Source organism: Borostomias antarcticus (genome assembly GCF_949987555.1).
Source record: "Borostomias antarcticus genome assembly, chromosome: 1".
NCBI classification, from domain to species: Eukaryota; Metazoa; Chordata; class Actinopteri; order Stomiiformes; family Stomiidae; genus Borostomias; species Borostomias antarcticus.
In genome coordinates, this window is record NC_140234.1 from 40310660 (window position 1) to 40329972 (window position 19313).

At 44.7% G+C, this 19313-nt stretch overlaps 1 protein-coding gene across 1 annotated transcript in view; it reads right to left on the reverse strand.

Moving 5' to 3' along the window:
* Nucleotides 1–641: 641 nt before the first annotated feature.
* Nucleotides 642–19313, reverse strand: part of grm5b (glutamate receptor, metabotropic 5b) — a gene marked incomplete at both ends in the record, with an annotated part of 192040 nt that continues 173368 nt past the window's right edge. The window contains one exon of the mRNA XM_084461926.1: nucleotides 642–1548. Within this exon, the coding sequence (XP_084318052.1) occupies nucleotides 642–1548 (907 nt within the window). The remainder of the gene's footprint in view (nucleotides 1549–19313) is intronic.

Here is a 19313-nt window from a genome sequence, read left to right on the forward strand (position 1 = left end):
CTAATTAGTTGACAGCCATGTAATGTTAAGGCCACTACTAACAGAAAGATCAAACGCATGTCTAAACACCATCTGGGCCTGCGGTTCTCCCTAGAAGACTGAAAAACTACAATGCCCATGTCAAGTCTCTACTCACTGCTCAATGATAACATGTAAACACAAGCACAGCTTTGTTGTCGCAGACTGATGACATCACTAACCAGTCAATAACATGTCCTCCCCTTCTCCCAGTCTCTATAGTCCACCAGGGTCCACGTCTGACTCCTTTCTTCTGTCCATCCTTCCTCTACGCTCTCATCTCTCCTCCTTTTTTCTCCAACTGTCTTTTCCCTTCCTTCTCCCTCTGTTTAGACCTCCTCCTCCCTCCTCCATTCCTCTAGACCTCCTCCTCTTTCCTCCCCCTGTCTAGACCTCCTCCTCTCTCCTAAACCTCCTCCTCTCTCCTCCCCCTGTCTAGACCTCCTCTCTCCTAAACCTCCTCCTCTCTCCTAGACCTCCTCCTCTCTCCTCCCCCTGTCTAGACCTCCTCCTCTCTCCTAAACCTCCTCCTCTCTCCTCCCCCTGTCTAGACCTCCTCCTCTCTCCTAGACCTCCTCCTCTCTCCTAGACCTCCTCCTCCCCCACCCCCTGCCCAGCCCTCCTCACAGTGAGGAGGAGCTCTGGCTGTAGTTCCTCAGGGTCAGCCGGCTGTATTTGGGTGAGGGGGGAGACGGGGGGGGGTGGGAGGGGACGGGGGGCAGGCACAGGGTCGACTCCGACATGGGCGAGCTACTGCCTGACCCCAGCGAATCGCGGAAGGGTGAGGGAGGAGTCAGAGCCATGAGCTCCTCCTCTAGCTCCGCCCCCCGCGGGGGGGACTCCACAGTGAGGCCTTGTGCGGGGGAGGGCGGGGCGTGGGAGAGGCAGCTACGCCCCCCCGGGGCAGACTCTACGGTCGGGAGGGGCTGGACATCAGCGTAGGTGGTGAGGGTGGGGGGTGGGGGCAGGTCGCGGGGCAGCAGGTAGGGGTCTGCAGGGTGCGGGGGGGGCGCGTGCGTGGGGGAGGGGGCGAGCATCATGCTGTTGAGCTCGCTGATGTTGGCGGTGAAACGGCTAACCACGCAGCTGATCTGCTCCATCAGCGAACCCTGGGACGCCCCGCCCCCGACCACTCCCACCTCGCCCCCGACAACGGAGGAGGCCCCGCCCCCGATGTAGGTGGGCACGCCCATCCCCTGCGGCTCCTCCCCTCGGCACGTCCCCAGCCTCTGGCTGACCGTGATGATTGGTGAAGGGGTCTGTGGCCGGTACGTGATTGGATATCTCTCCTCCACCTCTGAGAGCTCGTAGAGGGTCTTGTGGGCGTCTGAGCGGGGGTATGGGTGGGCGGGGAGGGCGGCCAGGTCCCCGCCCCCGCAGTAGCGCCCCTCGGGCGTCTTGGAGAAGGGCTTGATGACGGCCGTCTGGTTGCTCTCCTTCCTCTTGATGTGAAACGACAGCCGCTGCCACAGGTGGTTGCCGCGGGAACCGCGCTCCGTCTGCGCCCAGGACACCGACTTCCCGTTGGAGCTGGAGACAGGAAGTAGAGAAAAGAGAGACAGGAAGTAGAGGGAACAGAGACAGGAAGTAGAGGAAAGAGAGACAGGAAGTAGAGGGAAGAGCGACAGGAAGTAGAGGGAAGAGAGACAGGAAGTAGAAGAAAAAGAGACAGGAAGTAGAGAGGCTAGGGTTAGGAGCTGGAGACAGGAAGAGGAAGAGAGGACCACTCCCCTCTCAGTCAGTCAGTCAGTCAGTCAGTCAGTCAGTCAGTCAGTCAGTCAGTCTTCAAACCTAAAATGTGCCAGGATGATTGGGGAGTGTGAGATTGTGAGTAACGTGTGATTCAGTCGATCTGACTCCTTCTCTCTCTCTATTTTTATCCCCCGTCTCTCTCCTCCCCCTCCCTGCTGCCAGGTTAATTAGTGTGATTAATCTAGAACGGGACGTCTGATTAAATGGTGCAGTCATGGCTCGAGATGGGGGGAGCAAACGCATGCACACACACACACACACACACAAACACACACGCACGAAACATCAGACCCGTTTCCAGAATGAAATGCCAGGGGGGGCATTCAATATGTTAGGGGGGGCACACACAAATTGTTTAGGTGCTTTTAAGCCCGTTTTAAGTCGTTTTTCAGCCAGATTTAGAGGGATATCTCATTTCTCATTGTTATTCTAAGTTCTCACCGACACCTACCTCTGTGTGTTTTTGACATAAGTCTATATCTATCTATATATCTATCTATCTATCTATCTATCTATCTATCTATCTATCTATCTATCTATCTGTCTGTTTGTCTGTCTGTCTGTCTGTTGTTAAAGAATTTCAACTCATCACCATGTGTTCACGCCAAGATAGGTTTCTGTTTATCTTACTCTATTCCTGTTCCTGTTTCCCCTGTTTAATTATTTTACAATGTTTGTGGGAATCACACCTTAACTAACTTCTCACTGCCATATGTGTCTGCCAGAGCAGCTGGTCAAACATCATGTCACGACACTGTCCCTTTAAAAGGGCTCCGCCTCTATTGGACGGGGCTCTCTGACTAGAATCCATTTCCTGTTGTGAGAGACCGCTTGCAAACGTATTGAAGAATAAAAGCTCTCGTCTTTGTTTTACCCAGACTGAATCGACCACTCGCGTGCTCTTATTCTTAATCCAAGCATTAAGGAAAAATAGCATGTACAATCTGGCGACGGGTCTGTAAAACCGAATTGCGGTTTCTGGGACAACTACGAGTCTTTTTCGCGTGCTCCGGAGGCGATGCGTGGATCCGCGACAAGTTTTTGACTTGGGGACTCAAACGTCGAGCGGCTGGCGTAACTTGCTGGCTGTTTTCTCGATGCCCTTCTCCTCTGCGGCCCGCTGAAAGGTCTGGTACGTTGTGAATCTAAATTATAGTGGTACGATTGTGTTTTTCAGCTGGAGACATTGACCATAGTTTTATTCGCACCGGTTGTTGTACATGCATTTCTGTACATGCATTTCTGTTCTTAAAGCCGGTTGTTGACCGCATGCCCGCTTAAAATGCCTAATGTTCTCCCTGCCCTATATATCTAACCAGGGTTAGGTTTTTGTTTGCGACGCATTTTACAGCGTTATCAGTACTGAATAGTGGAGTACTACACAGCGTTATTACTCTCGAAAAGCCTTCTCTTTTGAATTTTTGGTTTTGAGATCCGCGTTGCGGAAGGTTGCTGCAACTCGACGGAGCTTTTGTTGTTCTAAGGCTCGTTATTTTGTTTTTTGTACTCCGGTTGTGAAGGGCATGACACGGAGGTGGCTGTTACGCTTCGAGAACTTTTAAACCCCGGGTGATTTGCTTTTGTTAAGTGAGTCGAGTAGGCCTTGTTTTGTTTCATTGTGTTTGTCTTGTCTTGGGTTTCTGATCCTGTTTTTCTGGGTCTTTATTTGGTGTTGTCCTTCTGTACATGTTAGCTACGGTTTGGTTGTGCATTTCAGTGTTTGGTGTTCTGCTGGCTTTGTTTTGTGTTGAGTGTTGGGGTTCTTTTGGGATTTCTACGGCACTCTTGTGCTCATCCTTTGTTCTTTTAATTCTGCTCCAAGCTACGTATCTTGTATTTCTGTTAGCTTTGGTTTTTGTGCTATTGGTTCACTGATTAGCTTCTCTGTGCTAGCTGATTCGTCCACGTGGTTGGTTCCACATGTTGGTTAGCCCACGTGCTTAGCTAACTTTGTGCGCACGTGGTTTGACTTCCTGTTTTGCTGCTTGTGGAAAAAAAAAAAGAGAGAGGTCCTGTTTTTCCTCAACCATTTTGAGGATCCACCATTTTGGTTCTGAAGTCTGCCATTTTGGGAAAAAAAAAAAAAAAAGAGTAACAGGAAAAAAAAAAAAAACCCTCTCAACACAGCAGTTATTGTTTTTTTACTGTAATTTTGATATTTGTTTGTATTTGTAAAATGGGAAGTACTGCTAGTGCACCAAAAAGGGAACCTTTAATGGGGGCTGCCAAGATAGTGGCATTAAAGTATGATCCGAGTGTGTGTGAGCAAATTTCTTTATGGGCTAAAAATAGTGATTTTCCTCCTGTGTCTGGTACACTGTCTGTTAAATTGCTAGGGACAGTTAAGAGACAGCTTAAGGAGTTTCAATTAACTAAGCTAGGTAGGAAATCAGAGAATGCCATTAACTGGTCTCACTTTCTTGCTTGGGAAACAGCTGCAAATGACTCAATTGATAGAGCTGAAACTGCCCGCAACAAAAGGGAGGCTAGGAAGAACTCTGTCACTGCTAAAGCTGTTTATGTTAAGAAATTAATTCCTCCTTCAGACAACGACGACCTTTTAGAACCGTGTCGTTTATATCCTGATCCAAATGCGGCCATCCCTATTCCAAACCCTCTGGCTCAGCAGGGCATCGTCCCTCCTCTAGCCCAGGTGCTGCCCCCCCCTCTTGTGCTGCCCCCCCCTCTTCCAGTCCCGACACTTCCGCCAACCTCAATGGTTCAACACCCCCCCCCTGGTCCTGCATTGTCACGGTTTACGACCCCTATTGCTGGTCCGTCATCTGTCCCCTCTCAGGTTTCACATCTCCCCTCTCCCTCTACTGGAACTCCTTTTGGAGCCCACCCTCAAGCTCCTTGGTTGCTTCAGATGTCACCCCCTCCAGGTTATTATTCTCATAGCAGTCCTGATGGTAGCAGTCAGTCTAAATTGGCTATTTCCTTCCCTGAAACTTCCCTTTCTACTGGCTCATCCCCTTCATTGACTGGCTCTATGACTCCTGATGACACCTCAGCCAAAGTCTCACCTCCTTTATTGACTCCCCCTGATACTACTCCTCCCCCTGCTCTTGATATTTCTCCCCCTTCTCTTGAAACAGTCGAGGGCCATCAGCACTATAGTCTTAGGTCTACTGGTCAGGTTCAGGAACAACAACTCTCTTCTGCATTAGGCAAGATGCTATTGCCAATGATTAGATGCATTAATCCTGTACCTCAACCACCTCTGGGCCAACCAGGTCACGCCATATGGAGCCCTTTTTCTGATGTCTACAGACCTTTCCGTTGTGATGAGCTGCGGGAGCTGGCTTCCTCATTACCTGATCCTGCTAAGGACATTGACAGCTTTGAGAGAGATGTGAATGCAGCTGTTCAGATGTACAGACCGCACTCTGAGGAACTTGAGGCTGTAATGAGGCTTGCGCTACGTCTCAAATGGGCTGATATAAGGGGAAATTTTGATGATAAATTGACTTTTGATGATCCTTTATTTGCACCTCAGGTGTTACAGCTGCTGCAGAGAATCAGGCTCCGGTTCCCTCCACAAACTAACTGGGACCTGATCTCCTCCTGTAAACAGAAGCTGAATGAATCTTTCGATGATTTTTATGAACGCCTGGAGAAAACTTTTTCGCTTCACTCGGGCATGAATAAGCATGCCAATGACTACAATACTGTTTTGAAACAACAATTAATGAACAATGTTCTCCCTGCCCTTAGTGACCAAGTCAGGACTTCGTGTGTAAACTGGGAAACACAACCGCTAGTACAGGTCGTGGGTGTGTTCAGATTTGCCGAACGTTTCACTCTGCTAAAGGAGCAAAGGGAGGCTGCTGAAAAGAAGGACTCTGACGTGAAGCTGCAGGCTGCACAGGTTAGGTACTTCAACTCCAATGCTCGCACAGAGCCACAGCAGAGAGATGGACAGCGTCAACAATCAAGGGAGAATAGAGGGAATCAGGGTAATTCACAACCAACCAGCAGGTTTAACAAATCAAATGAGCGCTGTAATCACTGTGGGAGAAAAGGGCATTTCTGGAGGGAATGTAGACAATACGCTAGGGTACAAAGGTCTTCTCCTAACCAATGGGGATCTGCACCCCCTCCGGGAGTCTCTGTCAGTTCTCCGCAGGGAAATGGTTTCTGACTAGGTGTAGGACAGGTAGGGAAAGCTAGGGAAAGTGAGTGTGTACGTGATGAGGAGAGAATCATTCATATTCATCAATACCTTAATCTGCATACCAAACCATCTGATAATCCTACTGTAACTATGACTGTTAATGGGGAAAGTTTGTTTTTTTTGGCTGACACAGGTGCTCATTCTTCTGTAATTAGTACTGCTAGCATGACACAGCGTCCTCAAGTGACTGAGGAGCTGGCTAAAACTGTTGGTGCTGCAGGCATTGTGAAGAATGAAAGAGTGACTGTTCCATTGAAAGTGGAAGTAGATGATTGTCAGCTAACACACCAGTTCATTTTGAGTGAATGTTGTCCAGTGAATCTTTGTGGGCGAGACTTGTTATGTAAGCTAGGTTTCCAGATGACCTGCTCCTCAGAAGGTGTCACCATACTCAGATCATCAACAATGACACCTCCGGAGGTGACAACCATGTACACCGACGCGCCTACCGATTGGTCTTATAATTGGTATGTTGATTGTAACACTCATACATCACAACATTTGGAAAAGTTGTTTTCAAAAGTACGGACATGTTATAGCTACGATGCTCCGCTCAGCCCTCATGATAACTTGCTCTGTACCGCATCAACATATTTTTTAAGCCAAGACCATGGGTTTGAGGACACTTGGATGTTGCCTCAAGTGGATGAGACATTGATGTGTAATGTGTTGTATGTTGGACCGGATCATGCAGTTCTTTCTGTCGACCTTAACGGTACACAGAAACAGCTGTATGATGGTCATTCTGTGCCTCATGTGTCTCTTGCTGTTTCTGAGTTTGTTAATAGGAGGGATGCTGATGCGTGGCTGATGGACATAATGACAATAACGGACTGGGTCGGAAATCCTCATCAAATGAGGTATTCCGCCAAGACGGGGGTAAGAGCATTTCCTTACACCTGGGCTATTCCAGTCACTAGGGGAATCCAAGGATCATGTTTCTTCCAGACACAATCTGATGACTTATCTGAAGATTTATCTGTGTTACAAGGACTTCCAAATTCATTATGGGCAAAGGACAAATTTGATATAGGGAAAATTCGAAACGTGAATCCTGTTGTGGTTACCCCTAAAAGTTCATTCCGACCAAAGCGCGCTCAGTACCCGCTCCCTCTAGAGGCTATAGAAGGTATTGCAGAGGTACATGCATCTTTGTTAGAGCGTGGAGCCATTTCTGAGGTTGACAGCTCTCCTGTCAATTCTCCAATCCTCCCTGTGCGCAAAGCCTCAGGAGAATGGCGTTTTGTTCAAGATTTGCGTTGTGTTAATGAAGCTGTCATTGCTAGGACTCCTCTTTGTCCTAATCCTGTAACCCTCCTTGCCTCCATTCCTTCATCAGCTACTTTCTTTAGTGTTATTGATCTCAGTAATGCATTTTTTTCTGTACCTGTACACCCTGATAGCAGACATTGGTTTGCTTTCCAGTTCAAGAACAAAACATATGTGTGGAATGTTATGCCTCAAGGATTTGTTGATAGTCCTTCTATCTACAATGCAGAGCTCGCGCGCAGCTTAGAAGGGTTTATTCCACCACAGAATAGCATCATTGTCCAGTATATGGATGATTTGCTTGTTGCTAGCTCAGACAAGGAGTCATGTGTCAAAGACACAAACGCATTGTTGTTTTATTTAGCAGAGAATGGCCATAAGGTTTCCAAACACAAAATCCAGCTGGTGCGTGAACAGGTTACATACCTAGGTCACGTTATTTCTAAAAATGGAAAATCTTTAGGTAGCAGCCGTGTGGAGGCTATCCTTGCTCTGCCCATGCCTACAACCAAAAAACAAATGATGTCTCTGTTAGGAACTGCAAACTATTGCCGGGCCTGGGTCCCGGATTTCGCTGAGCTCACACAACCCTTGTCCGATCTGGCCCACGGACGCAACCTTTCTCCCTCTGACCGAATCACCTGGACTGACGAAGCACGACTGACTCTAACGGCCCTTAAACAGAGGCTGTCTACAGCCCCTTGTTTAGGTCTCCCTGACTATGAAAAGCCTTTCCACCTTTTCACAAATGAAAAGGACGGTTATATGTCCGCCGTTTTAACCCAAAAGCATGGGGACCGGTACAGACCGGTAGCATACTACTCTAAAAGGCTTGATAGTGTAGTTAGAGGGTTAATCCCATGTCTTAGATCAGTGGCGGCGGCCACTGAAGCAGTATTGGGATGTGTCGACGTGGTAGCCATGCGACCACTAATCGTGAATGTTCCACATGCTGTCTCTGCTTTACTTTTACAGGCAAAGACCTCACACCTGCATCCAGCGAGACTGTTACACTATCAGAATGTGTTACTAACCATGTCTAATGTTACTCTCCAGAGATGTACTGTCCTGAATCCAGCGACACTGTTGCCAACACCAGATGACGGAGATCCACATGATTGTGTGGCTGTTATTGACTTAGTCAGTAAGCCACGCCCTGACCTCACTGATGTTCCTTTGTCTAACCCTGATTTTGAACTCTTTGTGGATGGTTCTGCCCAGCGATCACAAGCTGGTGAGCCTGTTGTTGCCTATGCGGTTACTACTGCTGTTACAGTGCTGGAATCAGCCAGACTTCCTAACCATCTCTCTGCACAGGCTGCTGAATTATTTGCGCTCACCAGGGCATGTATTTTAGCCAAGGGTAAGTCTGCTACTATCCACACTGACAGTGCATATGCGTTTAGCACAGTCCATGATTTTGCGATGCTATGGAGGAATCGTGGGTTCCTTACCTCAAGTGGTAAACCCATTGCTCATAATACTTTGATTAACCATTTATTGCAAGCAATGTTGTTGCCATCCAGTTTAGCAGTATGCAAATGTAAAGCTCATGCTAGAACCTCGGATCCTGTGTCCATAGGTAATACGGCTGCTGACTCAGCTGCTAAAGCGGCGGCACTCTCCTCTTGCGCTCCTGTGTTGTCTATGCTCTCTCTCTCATCTGTGGATTCACAGGTCTCTCCTCCCATGTCTCTGAACGACATTGCCGACCTACAGGAATCTGCTCCTCCTGATGAGAAGAAGAAGTGGAAAACCAAATGCACATTCAATGATGAAAGCAGGTTATGGCTAGGACCTAATAACAAACCAGTCTTACCTCGTTCTTGTTTCCAGTATGCGTTCAAACTAGCGCATGGTCCTGATCATATTTCAAAATTAGGAGTTGTGGATGATGTGCAAAGGTATTGGTATGCGCCAGGGTTCACTGTGTTTGCAGAGCAGAGTTGTGCCAAATGCATCATCTGTATGCAAAACAACATTGGGAAAGGTATCAAAATGAAAATGTCAGCTCACCCGAGACCAGAGTCTCCGTGGGAACATGTGATGATGGATTTTATTGAACTTACACCATGCGAAGGGTATAAATATTGCCTTGTCTTAACTGATGTTTTTTCTAAGTGGACTGAAGTTTTCCCTTGCAGGCATGCCTCAGCAATCGCTGTGGCCAGGAGTCTCCTCCGAGAGATAATCCCCAGATGGGGATTGCCTTTGAAACTTTCCTCTGATAGAGGAAGCCATTTTGTGAATAATGTGATTAATGAGATTTGTAAGAGTTTGCAAATTGACCTCCGAACGCACTGCAGTTACCATGCTGCATCAGCCGGGATTGTAGAAAGAGCTAACCAGACATTGAAGGTTAAGCTCACCAAACTGATGGCAGAGACAAATCTGTCATGGATGAAAATTTTACCTTTAGCTTTGATGTTCATGAGGGGCCGTCCCCACCAAACTACGGGGCTCTCCCCCTATGAAATCATTTCTGGTAGACCTATGAGAATGTTTAACAAACCTTTTCCCCAGAACAAGCTGACTCTGATGTCCTGTGAACAGGACATGGTACAGTATTGTCTGGCACTTAACAACATACTAAAAGATCTCTTCAACAGAGTGAAGGCGACCATCCCGGATGCCAGAGAGGGTTTCTTGCATCACCTCCAGCCAGGCCAATGGGTGGTGATCCGGGACCTGAAACGGAAGGCGTGGAATAGTGCTCGTTGGCTGGGCCCGTACCAGATCTTGCTGACAACCCAGACGGCCATCAAAGTAGCTGAGAGGACGTCTTGGGTACACGCCACCCACTGCAGGCTGGTTCCAAACCAAGAGGAGGCCAGCCGGCCAAAAGATTCCAACAACCAAGATGCATTACCCGGTGTCACCACCAGGGCGAAAGCTCACTCTCTGGTCTCCTCATCTGAGGAATCAGACCAAGGATAACACACCCTATCTTTTCCTCATTGCTGTCATGATGACAACTTTGACCCCTGCCCCAGCAACGCCCAATCATAATCCAACCACACTCCCCCTCACACACCTACTCGCACCCCCATTGAAAGAGAACTCGGACCAGTTCTCTCCTGAAACTGAAACCATTGAACGAAGGAAAAGACAAGAACACACTCCAGTATTCGTTTGTCCCGTTGAGCGTTGCACTCCACTTGACTGTTGGGTCTATACGGTAGACGAAGATGGATGGAAGATGCTGCATACTGCTTATGTGAGATTTGAAAGTAACAAACGATTCCCAGGTTCTACTATTGTAACTGTGACTGAAGTTAATGTAGAGAAAGATTCTCCTTATTGGTGTGTTTTAGCTAAAGATGTTATGCGAGTATCAAGAACAAAGAATTATGGAGTTGACATTTGTAGATCTGTTCCAGATTATCCTCGAGGTACTGTGTTTAACTGCTCTATGCACCTAACCAAATCAGCTAAGTCAATTGGACAGGAAAAGAAGCATCCTAATGAAGCTATTAGTGTAGTCAGAGACTTTGCACATAGAATGAACTACGCTAACTGTTGGATTTGTCAAAATGTACCTCTTAGTACTTCTGCACCCATATTCTATCCAATTCCTTTAACCCAAGCAGAATGGTCACACTATGACTGGCAGGGTTTAGCTACTCATGTTTTCTCTGCTCCTGGACAATCCTCTGCTTGTCATTTTCATGTAGGATTAGATAGACTAGGTAACTCCTATACAGGGATTGAAGAGGTTATTCTAAGCAAATTGACACTAGAGGTTAATGAGAATCATAGACCTTCTAATTTCTCCCGCCTTATTCTGTTCAAGGTTACACACTTTTCTGAAATAGCTGGACAGGGATTGGTTCACAAAATTCAAGTTATATTAGTCCAAATAGACAATCATGCACCGAGTACTAGGTTAGCTTGCACAGCTGTATCTACTACAGTTAATTGGCGAAATTCAATTACCATTTCTGGATTAAAATGTCAAATTATCGATTGTATCATTAAAGCACAAACAAAATTGCATCCTCAAGAAATGGAACATCAAAATCAAGTCGACCAATTCAAAGTAGTACCTCTTCAACAGGTTACAGCCTGTATTGATCTTTTCAGATACAACACACAAATTAGGACACAAATTAATGATCTAGGCACTAGCTCCTGCGTTGCTCCTATCTACGAATTCTTGTATCCAGGTTCAGCGATAGGCCTTCCAAAAGGGGTATTTCTAGTCTGTGGCGATACAGCTTATTCAAACCTAAATAGCAACAGTGTAGGAAGATGCTATCTTGCTCATTTAATCCCCATGATTAGGAAGGTGGATCACGCTGAAATGCAGGTAATTCATCATCAATCCAATTATAGACATCGTCGTGCTATATCGCCCTTTCAGTTTATTTTTGGTGTATTTTTCCCTAACTATGGCATGTATAACACCCAAACTGAACTCATGACTCTCTCCGCTGTCTTGGCGGATCACTTGAATGCATCGGACCGAGTAATTTCAGCCTTAGCTAAGGAGGTGAATGAAATGAAGAAAGTTGTGCTACAGAATAGGTTTGCCTTAGATATAATTCTTGCTAGTAAAGGAGGAACATGCGCGATTGTAGGGTCAGAATGTTGTTCATTCATCTCAGATCCAAATGCCACATTAACAGAGTTCCATGAATCAAACATGAAAGGTATTCAGATCTTAAAGACTGTCCATGGGTTTAATGCTTGGGGAATTTTCGATAATGCTTTTTCAAGTTCTGGAAATATTCTCAGATCTCTAGGTATCATTTTTATGATTATTATTTTGATTATTATTATTATTGGCATTGTTCTTAAGTGTATTGGAAAGTGTTTGAATACTGTTACAGAGATACCCATTACTGCATTAATGTTCAAAGGAGAAGTTGAATTAGACCTTCATTCAACTCAAGAACTTAGTCAAGTCTGTGCCATTGGAAATAAGGATTTTGAATTGTTTTGAAACTTGAAGTTAAGTTTTTTTCCTCTCAAAAGAAAGAGGTTTTTTTTCCACTCATGAATATATGAAATCTGTATTAGATTAGTATCATGTTATCTTTTTACCTTGCTTATGATGATATTTTATAATTTGATTCCACATGGTTGATTCTTTCATTTATTATTGTTGTGGATGTTTTACCCACAAGATTGGGGAATTGTTAAAGAATTTCAACTCATCACCATGTGTTCACGCCAAGATAGGTTTCTGTTTATCTTACTCTATTCCTGTTCCTGTTTCCCCTGTTTAATTATTTTACAATGTTTGTGGGAATCACACCTTAACTAACTTCTCACTGCCATATGTGTCTGCCAGAGCAGCTGGTCAAACATGTCACGACACTGTCCCTTTAAAAGGGCTCCGCCTCTATTGGACGGGGCTCTCTGACTAGAATCCATTTCCTGTTGTGAGAGACCGCTTGCAAACGTATTGAAGAATAAAAGCTCTCGTCTTTGTTTTACCCAGACTGAATCGACCACTCGCGTGCTCTTATTCTTAATCCAAGCATTAAGGAAAAATAGCATGTACACTGTCTGTCTGTCTGTCTGTCTGTCTGTCTACCTACCTTACCATTACCATATCTTTGGAATGTCTCCTCACTGCTCAGAATTCATCAAAACTGTCAAAATAAGTTGATTGCTGTTATATGGAGAATATGCAAAAACATTTTTGTTAAACCTTTTTAAATAAAAATAACACTAAACCTATCAAGTCCATCATAAGTGATTCAAAGTACTGTACATGCAAAAGGGCATCCCTGTTGTGCAAACAAATAAACAAGTTTTCCCCAAAAGAAAATTGCAGCTTATGAAACTAGCTTCTTCAGCCTTATTTGACGAGTCACTTAACCAGCCAACTCTCCTCTCCAGATAGGTGGGGTGACCTGAGAACCTAAACCCTGGGTGTATAATTGTCTTGGTAAAGTTAAAACATGTTAAAAACGATTGTAATTACTAAAATGTTTTTATCAAGACAACTAAGCCCTGGCGTCTGTTGGGTCCTAGAACCGGGTAAGTCAGGACCAGCGAAGGCGCGCACAATTTTAGGAGGGAAGCGCTTTCAAAGCATGCCCTGATGGGAGGTTTCACAGCACCAGAAGGGCGCTGAGCAGTGGCATTTTTATATGCAAAAAACATACAGAAACAACCAAGCTTTTAGGGACACACTAAATAAACTACAGAGCCATTATATGACAACAATGGCCAAGCACCACGAAGAGGAATGACAGAACGATAAAATAAACCCCCTTAGGGCACAGCACTCAATAGCCTACTCCCTCACTAATCAGTGTTTAGGCTACTACTAGCCTACTAGGCCTTAGCCCACCGCTCCAGGAAGCAAAGTTAACGCTCTCGAGTGCCGATTAAATCTAGGCAAAGCAAAACGCACAGCCATAACAACTGGTAATTAATCACAAAAGACCTACATTATATCGTAACCCAAACTCGTTTAATCCACTTCATTTTGTAATCAATTTTCAACAAATAGCCTACTCAAGATCTCCGTTTTCAATGTTCATTGATGCTGCCAGTAGCATATAGCTAAAGTGGGTAACGTGATTGACCAATAGGTGATGTGAATGACGGGATAGTCAAGTTGTTGCATCATTTTACCTGGCCTACAATATTAAATGAATAACGAGCTAGTAAGACCGGTCAACGGACCGTAACGTGGACTGTATTTTCATGACGACTGTAGGGGGCAACGGAGCACTACCAAAATGCTAAACACGGATGAAAATGAAGCGATATGGCAGAATACAAGACGCATTTAACACACAGTCTGAAAGTCGTTTTTCGTGCCTTCTTTCACTGAAAGAAAGCGCACAAATCAAGTTTTATTTGTATTTGTATGGGTAGCCTAAGCCAAGGAGCAATCACCACTACTTCTGAATCTTCTGACATCCACTAATAATTCATCCCATGTATGCAAGTTTTTGCACTAGTATGTCGTTAACATTACTAAAAATAACCGCGCGGCACGGAATGAATGATCTGCCCTACTCTGCCTGGGATTGGCTAATATGGTGCCTTCCTTGGTTGAGATTGGTCAGGTTTTAGTGGTCAGTTCGATTGGTTAAAGTATATCAGGGTAAGCCAATCAGATGCAGAATAGCCCGGGGTCATTCCGTCATCACAGAGATTTATGGTGCGTTCCAGGCAACCCGTAACTCGTGTTTTTCCGACCTCCTACACGTGAAAATGCTCTGGAATGGCAGTCAAACCCGTAACTTCCCACCCGTGAACTCGTACAGATCGATGTACTCCCAGTTGCCGGGTGGGAAGTTACGGGTTTGACTGCCATTCCAGAGCATTTTCACGTGTAGGAGGTAGGAAAAACACGAGTTACGGGTTGCCTGGAACGCGCCATTAGTACGTCTTTCGCGTTTCGTTCAGGGCGGGCCCAGCTGATTCAGTGGGCGGGCCTGGCCCCCAAATGCCCGCCCTTGGAGACGGGACTGCGACACATAAACACACACACCTCCTACTGCCTGAGAACTGGCCACTCCGTTTCTGTCACTTCCGAATGAATCTCCATTGATCTCCTGTGATCTACTATGATCTCCTGTGATCTGCTCTGATCTCCTGTGATCTACTATGATCTCCTGTGATCTACTATGATCGCATGTGATCTACTATGATCTCCTGTGATCTACTATGATCTACTGCTGGTCCGTCCAATCAGAACAGAGTTGGAGAGGGAGATCTGACCTTGACCTTGCCCTCCTGTCTATAGCAGAGCTCCAGTATTTATTTACTTTCATCTGTAATTTACCAGGGGCAGCCACTGAGATCAAGGTCTCGTTTCCAATGGTGCCCTGGTTACTGAACATAGCATACAGTACATAAAACATCCAACATCAATACAATAAAATACATTCTTACATCATGCATTTACCCATTTTAACTGAATAACAATTATGGCAGCAGTATTCAAACAAAATCAAAAACATACGCAGACCTCAGCCTCAGTTTCATTTACCATATTTTTAAAAACTGAGGATTGAAGGACAGAGTCAGACAGTAACTGATGGAGGAGTGAAGGACAGAGTCAGACAGTAACTGATGGAGGATTGAAGGACAGAGTCAGACAGTAACCGCTGGGCGAGTGCAGGACAGGGTTATTCTTTATTTACTGATGATGTATGATGACTTAATCATTTTAAGAATTTAGCTGCATTACCGGCACTTTTTTGTAAATAATTAAAATAAAAAGTAGATGTGACATTTCTCACAGCAGTGACACACATATCGCTAATTTGTCTGAATTATATCCACTCTATATGATCACCTGATTTTCTGGCAAGAGACCTGGCAGAATTTCTTTCTATGAACAGATTTGATAGCCAGGTGGTTCAATGGTGCATGTTTGTTAACAATAACTGAAATAAAAGTCTTAGAGAAAAAGTCCAGAGCCATCTGAACATCCTGGAACTCAGAGGTATAGTTGATGCTGCTGGGAGAAATATCTGTCAAGCAGGCAGCCAACCGATGTAAGCAGAACAAGGAATCCCCATCAGAACAGAGGTGGGGGAGACGGGGCCGGTATGGAGCACATGACAGCCCCTCAGAGGGCTGCAGACAGGCCGGCCCACGACCACAGCATGGAGATGAGGGGAGAGGCGGAGCTGACGGGGAGGGCAGGAGGATGCCTCGCTGACGTCTCTCCTCAGGGCCTGATTGAAATCTTGCTTGCCCAGCAGAGGTGAGCAGAGAAACCTGCTGACCAACAACATGGTGCTGGTCTTCCCTGCGTCTTTTCACGCTGCGGAGCGGAGTTCTGTCATTCCTGGTTATGCTTTGATCAGTCGGCTACTTCACATGGTGGCTTGACCTGGAGCTGTTCCCTGTAAAAGCAATTTCTCTCTCTCTCTCTCTCTCTTTAGAGACTGGGCAGCTCAGCTGACGGTCCCTCTTGTACTTGCCGAAATTCTTCTTCTTCTGAATCTTCTTCCTAGGAAGTCTGACTTCCCATGCATGAAACATCACGCACAATAATCCATTCCTATGCCAAAAGTACTCACCTGACGTTGAGGGCCAAAAGTCCTGATGGTGGCGCTACAGCAACCGACTAAAGTTTAAAACGTAAAAAAACATCACAAATCAGCTGTAGGCTACTTGCTATCACTTTGCAACCACCACCATAATGTAGGCCCAAGTGAGCAGAAACATTCATATGCTTTGAGCTGGCAGGAATTATGAAGTCCATCCCTCTGTTTTTCTCAAAAACTGTAAAACCGGTCAAACCCTTCTCCTCCCACATTTTTTGGTCAATTGACACTATAATTGCTACATTATATCTTTGGAAGTCAGAAGAACGACTACATAACTCGGGAAATTGGACCATCCGAGGAGCACCTGAATGCAGCATATAACTGGCTAAATTGACTCTGGTTGAGAGACTTATGCCACTTATGCAACTTGATTGATTTTCACCTGTGCCTTGTTAGTCTGTATAGCCTACATGTACAGTAGCTCCCAGTCCTCTTGCTCCTTGTCTGCTCATTATTTGGTGTAGCTGTGTGCTGTCCCTGGTGTTTCCTGAGCCGACTGTAAGCTTGTTATTACCTTTGTCTTTGTTCTCCACTTGTTGAGTGTGGTGGAGTGTATCCCTCGGTTTTATTCTTTAGTCTGGTTGAGTGTATATCTTGGTTTTATTCTTTAGTCTTGTTGAGTGTACAGCTTGGTTTTATTCTTTAGTCTTGTTGAGTGTATATCTTGGTTTTATTCTTTAGTCTTGTTGAGTGTATCCCTCGGTTTTATTCTTTAGTCTGGTTGAGTGTATATCTTGGTTTTATTCTTTAGTCTTGTTGAGTGTATATCTTGGTTTTATTCTTTAGTCTTGTTGAGTGTATATCTTGGTTTTATTCTTTAGTCTTGTTGAGTGTATATCTTTGTTTTATTCTTTAGTTTTGTTGAGTGTATAGCTTGGTTTTATTCTTTAGTCTTGTTGAGTTTATCCTTGGTTTTATTCTTTAGTCTTGTTGAGTGTATCCTTGGTTTTATTAGGTGGGCTAGCTTGCAGAAGCTAGCCCAACTTGTGATATTCCCACTATTTCTTTCTTTATTATTAGGTGGGCTAGCTTGCAAAAGCTAGCCCAACTTGTGATATTCCCACTATTTCTTTCTTTCTTTCTTTCTTTCTTTCTTTCTTTCTTTCTTTCTTTCTTTCTTTCTTTCTTTCTTATTATTATTCTCCCCACTTTTTTTAACCTTAACTAGTTCTTCATACTTTGTGCTAGAAACTTCATTCAAACTTTAAAATGTTCATGACGTTCAGCTCTTGAACGGATCCATTCAGATTTTTGATATTTTTTATAGTTTTTTAGAAATTTAACTTTTAAAACTATTTTTTGTCCCATTGAAACTGCTTGAAACTGCTTTTGGAATGTTCAGAAACTTTATGTTTTTAAGAGTGGTGGCAGCAGTTGCTTTGAAAATATTCACACATTTTGTAAACTGCTGGCACTCCTACAGTTTTGAAAGCTCACACACATATTATACATCAAAACATTCACACAACTGTGCTGATTCGTACAATGTAAGTATCTAAGCAGTGTGACTTATAGTTTTCGCTGTATGACGATTTGTTCGGCAACTGCGCTCCTCATTGAAACGTATGGCAACGCACTCTAGCTTTTGAGCTGCTAATTTTGCATTTTTACTCTTTTTCTAACTTGTCGCTATGCCTACAGTTTTAACAGCTCATACACATATTATATATCGAAACGTTCCCATAACTGTGCTGATTCGTACAATGTAAGTATCTAAGCCGTGTGACTTATAGTTTTCGCTGTATGACGATTTGTTCAGCAACTGCGCTCTCCATTGAAACGTATGGGCCCACACTCTACCTTTTGAGCTGCTAATTTAGCATTTTTACCCTTTTTCTAACTCGTCGCCATGCCTACAGTTTTTAAGCTACACGGACATATCATATCCTAAAATGTTCAGCATTTTCTCAGGATGCCTACGGTGTCAATATCTAGGCTGTGACATTTATACTTTTTGAGAGAGAGCTGTCTGAATCGGACATGCCTTTCCATTGAAGTGAATGAGAGGATGCTCACAGTGTCAGTTGGGATTTGAATTTGGGGACACGTGCAGGCTCTCTGTACAGGCACCCTTTTATGACTATTGTGGTAGCATTCATATTCATTCCTTCCTTTCTTTCCTTCCATCCATCTTTCCTTCCTTCCTTCCTTCCTTCCTTCCTTCCTTCCTTCCTTCCTTCCTTTCCTTCCTTCCTTCCATCCTTCCTTCCTTCCTTCCTTCCGTCCATCCTTCCTTTCTTCCCTTCCTTCCTTCCATCCATCCTTCCATCCTTCCTTCCTTCCTTCTTTCCTTCCTTTCTTCCTTTCCTTCCTTTCCTTTCCTTTCCTTTCCTTTCCTTCCTTCCATCCATCCTTCCATCCTTCCTTCCTTTCATCCATCTTTCCTTCCTTCTTTCCTTCCTTCCTTCCTTCCTTCCTTCCATCCATCCTTCCTTCCTTCCTTCCTTCCATCCATCCTTCCATCTTTCCTTCCTTCTTTTCTTTCCTTCCTTCCTTCCTTCCATCCATCCTTCCTTCCTTCCATCCTTCCTTCCATCCTTCCATCCTTCCATCCTTCCTTCTTTCCTTCCTTCTTCTTTCTCTTTCTTTCTTCTTTCATCATCCATCCATCCATCCATCCATCCTTCTTTCTTTTTCTTCTTCTTTCTTCTTTCTTTCTTTCTTTCTTTCTTTCTTTCTCTTTCTTTCATCCATCCATCCATCCATCCATCCATCCATCCATCCTTCTTTCTTTCTTTCTTTCTTTCTTTCTTTCTTTCTTTCTTCTTTCTTTCTTTCTTTCTTTCTTCTTCATCCATCCATCCATCCATCCTTCTTTCTTTCTTTCTTTCATCCATCCATCCTTCCTTCCTTCCCTCCTTCCTTGCATCCTTCCATCCTTCCTTCCATCCATCCTTCCATCCTTCCTTCCTTCCATCCTTGCTTCCTTCCTTCCATCCTTCCTTCCTTCCACCCTTCCTTCCTTCCATCCTTCCTTCCATCCTTCTTTCTTTCTTTCTTTCTTTCTTTCTTTCTTTCTTTCTTTCTTTCTTTCTTTCTCTTTGTGGTGGTCTCGCCACCAC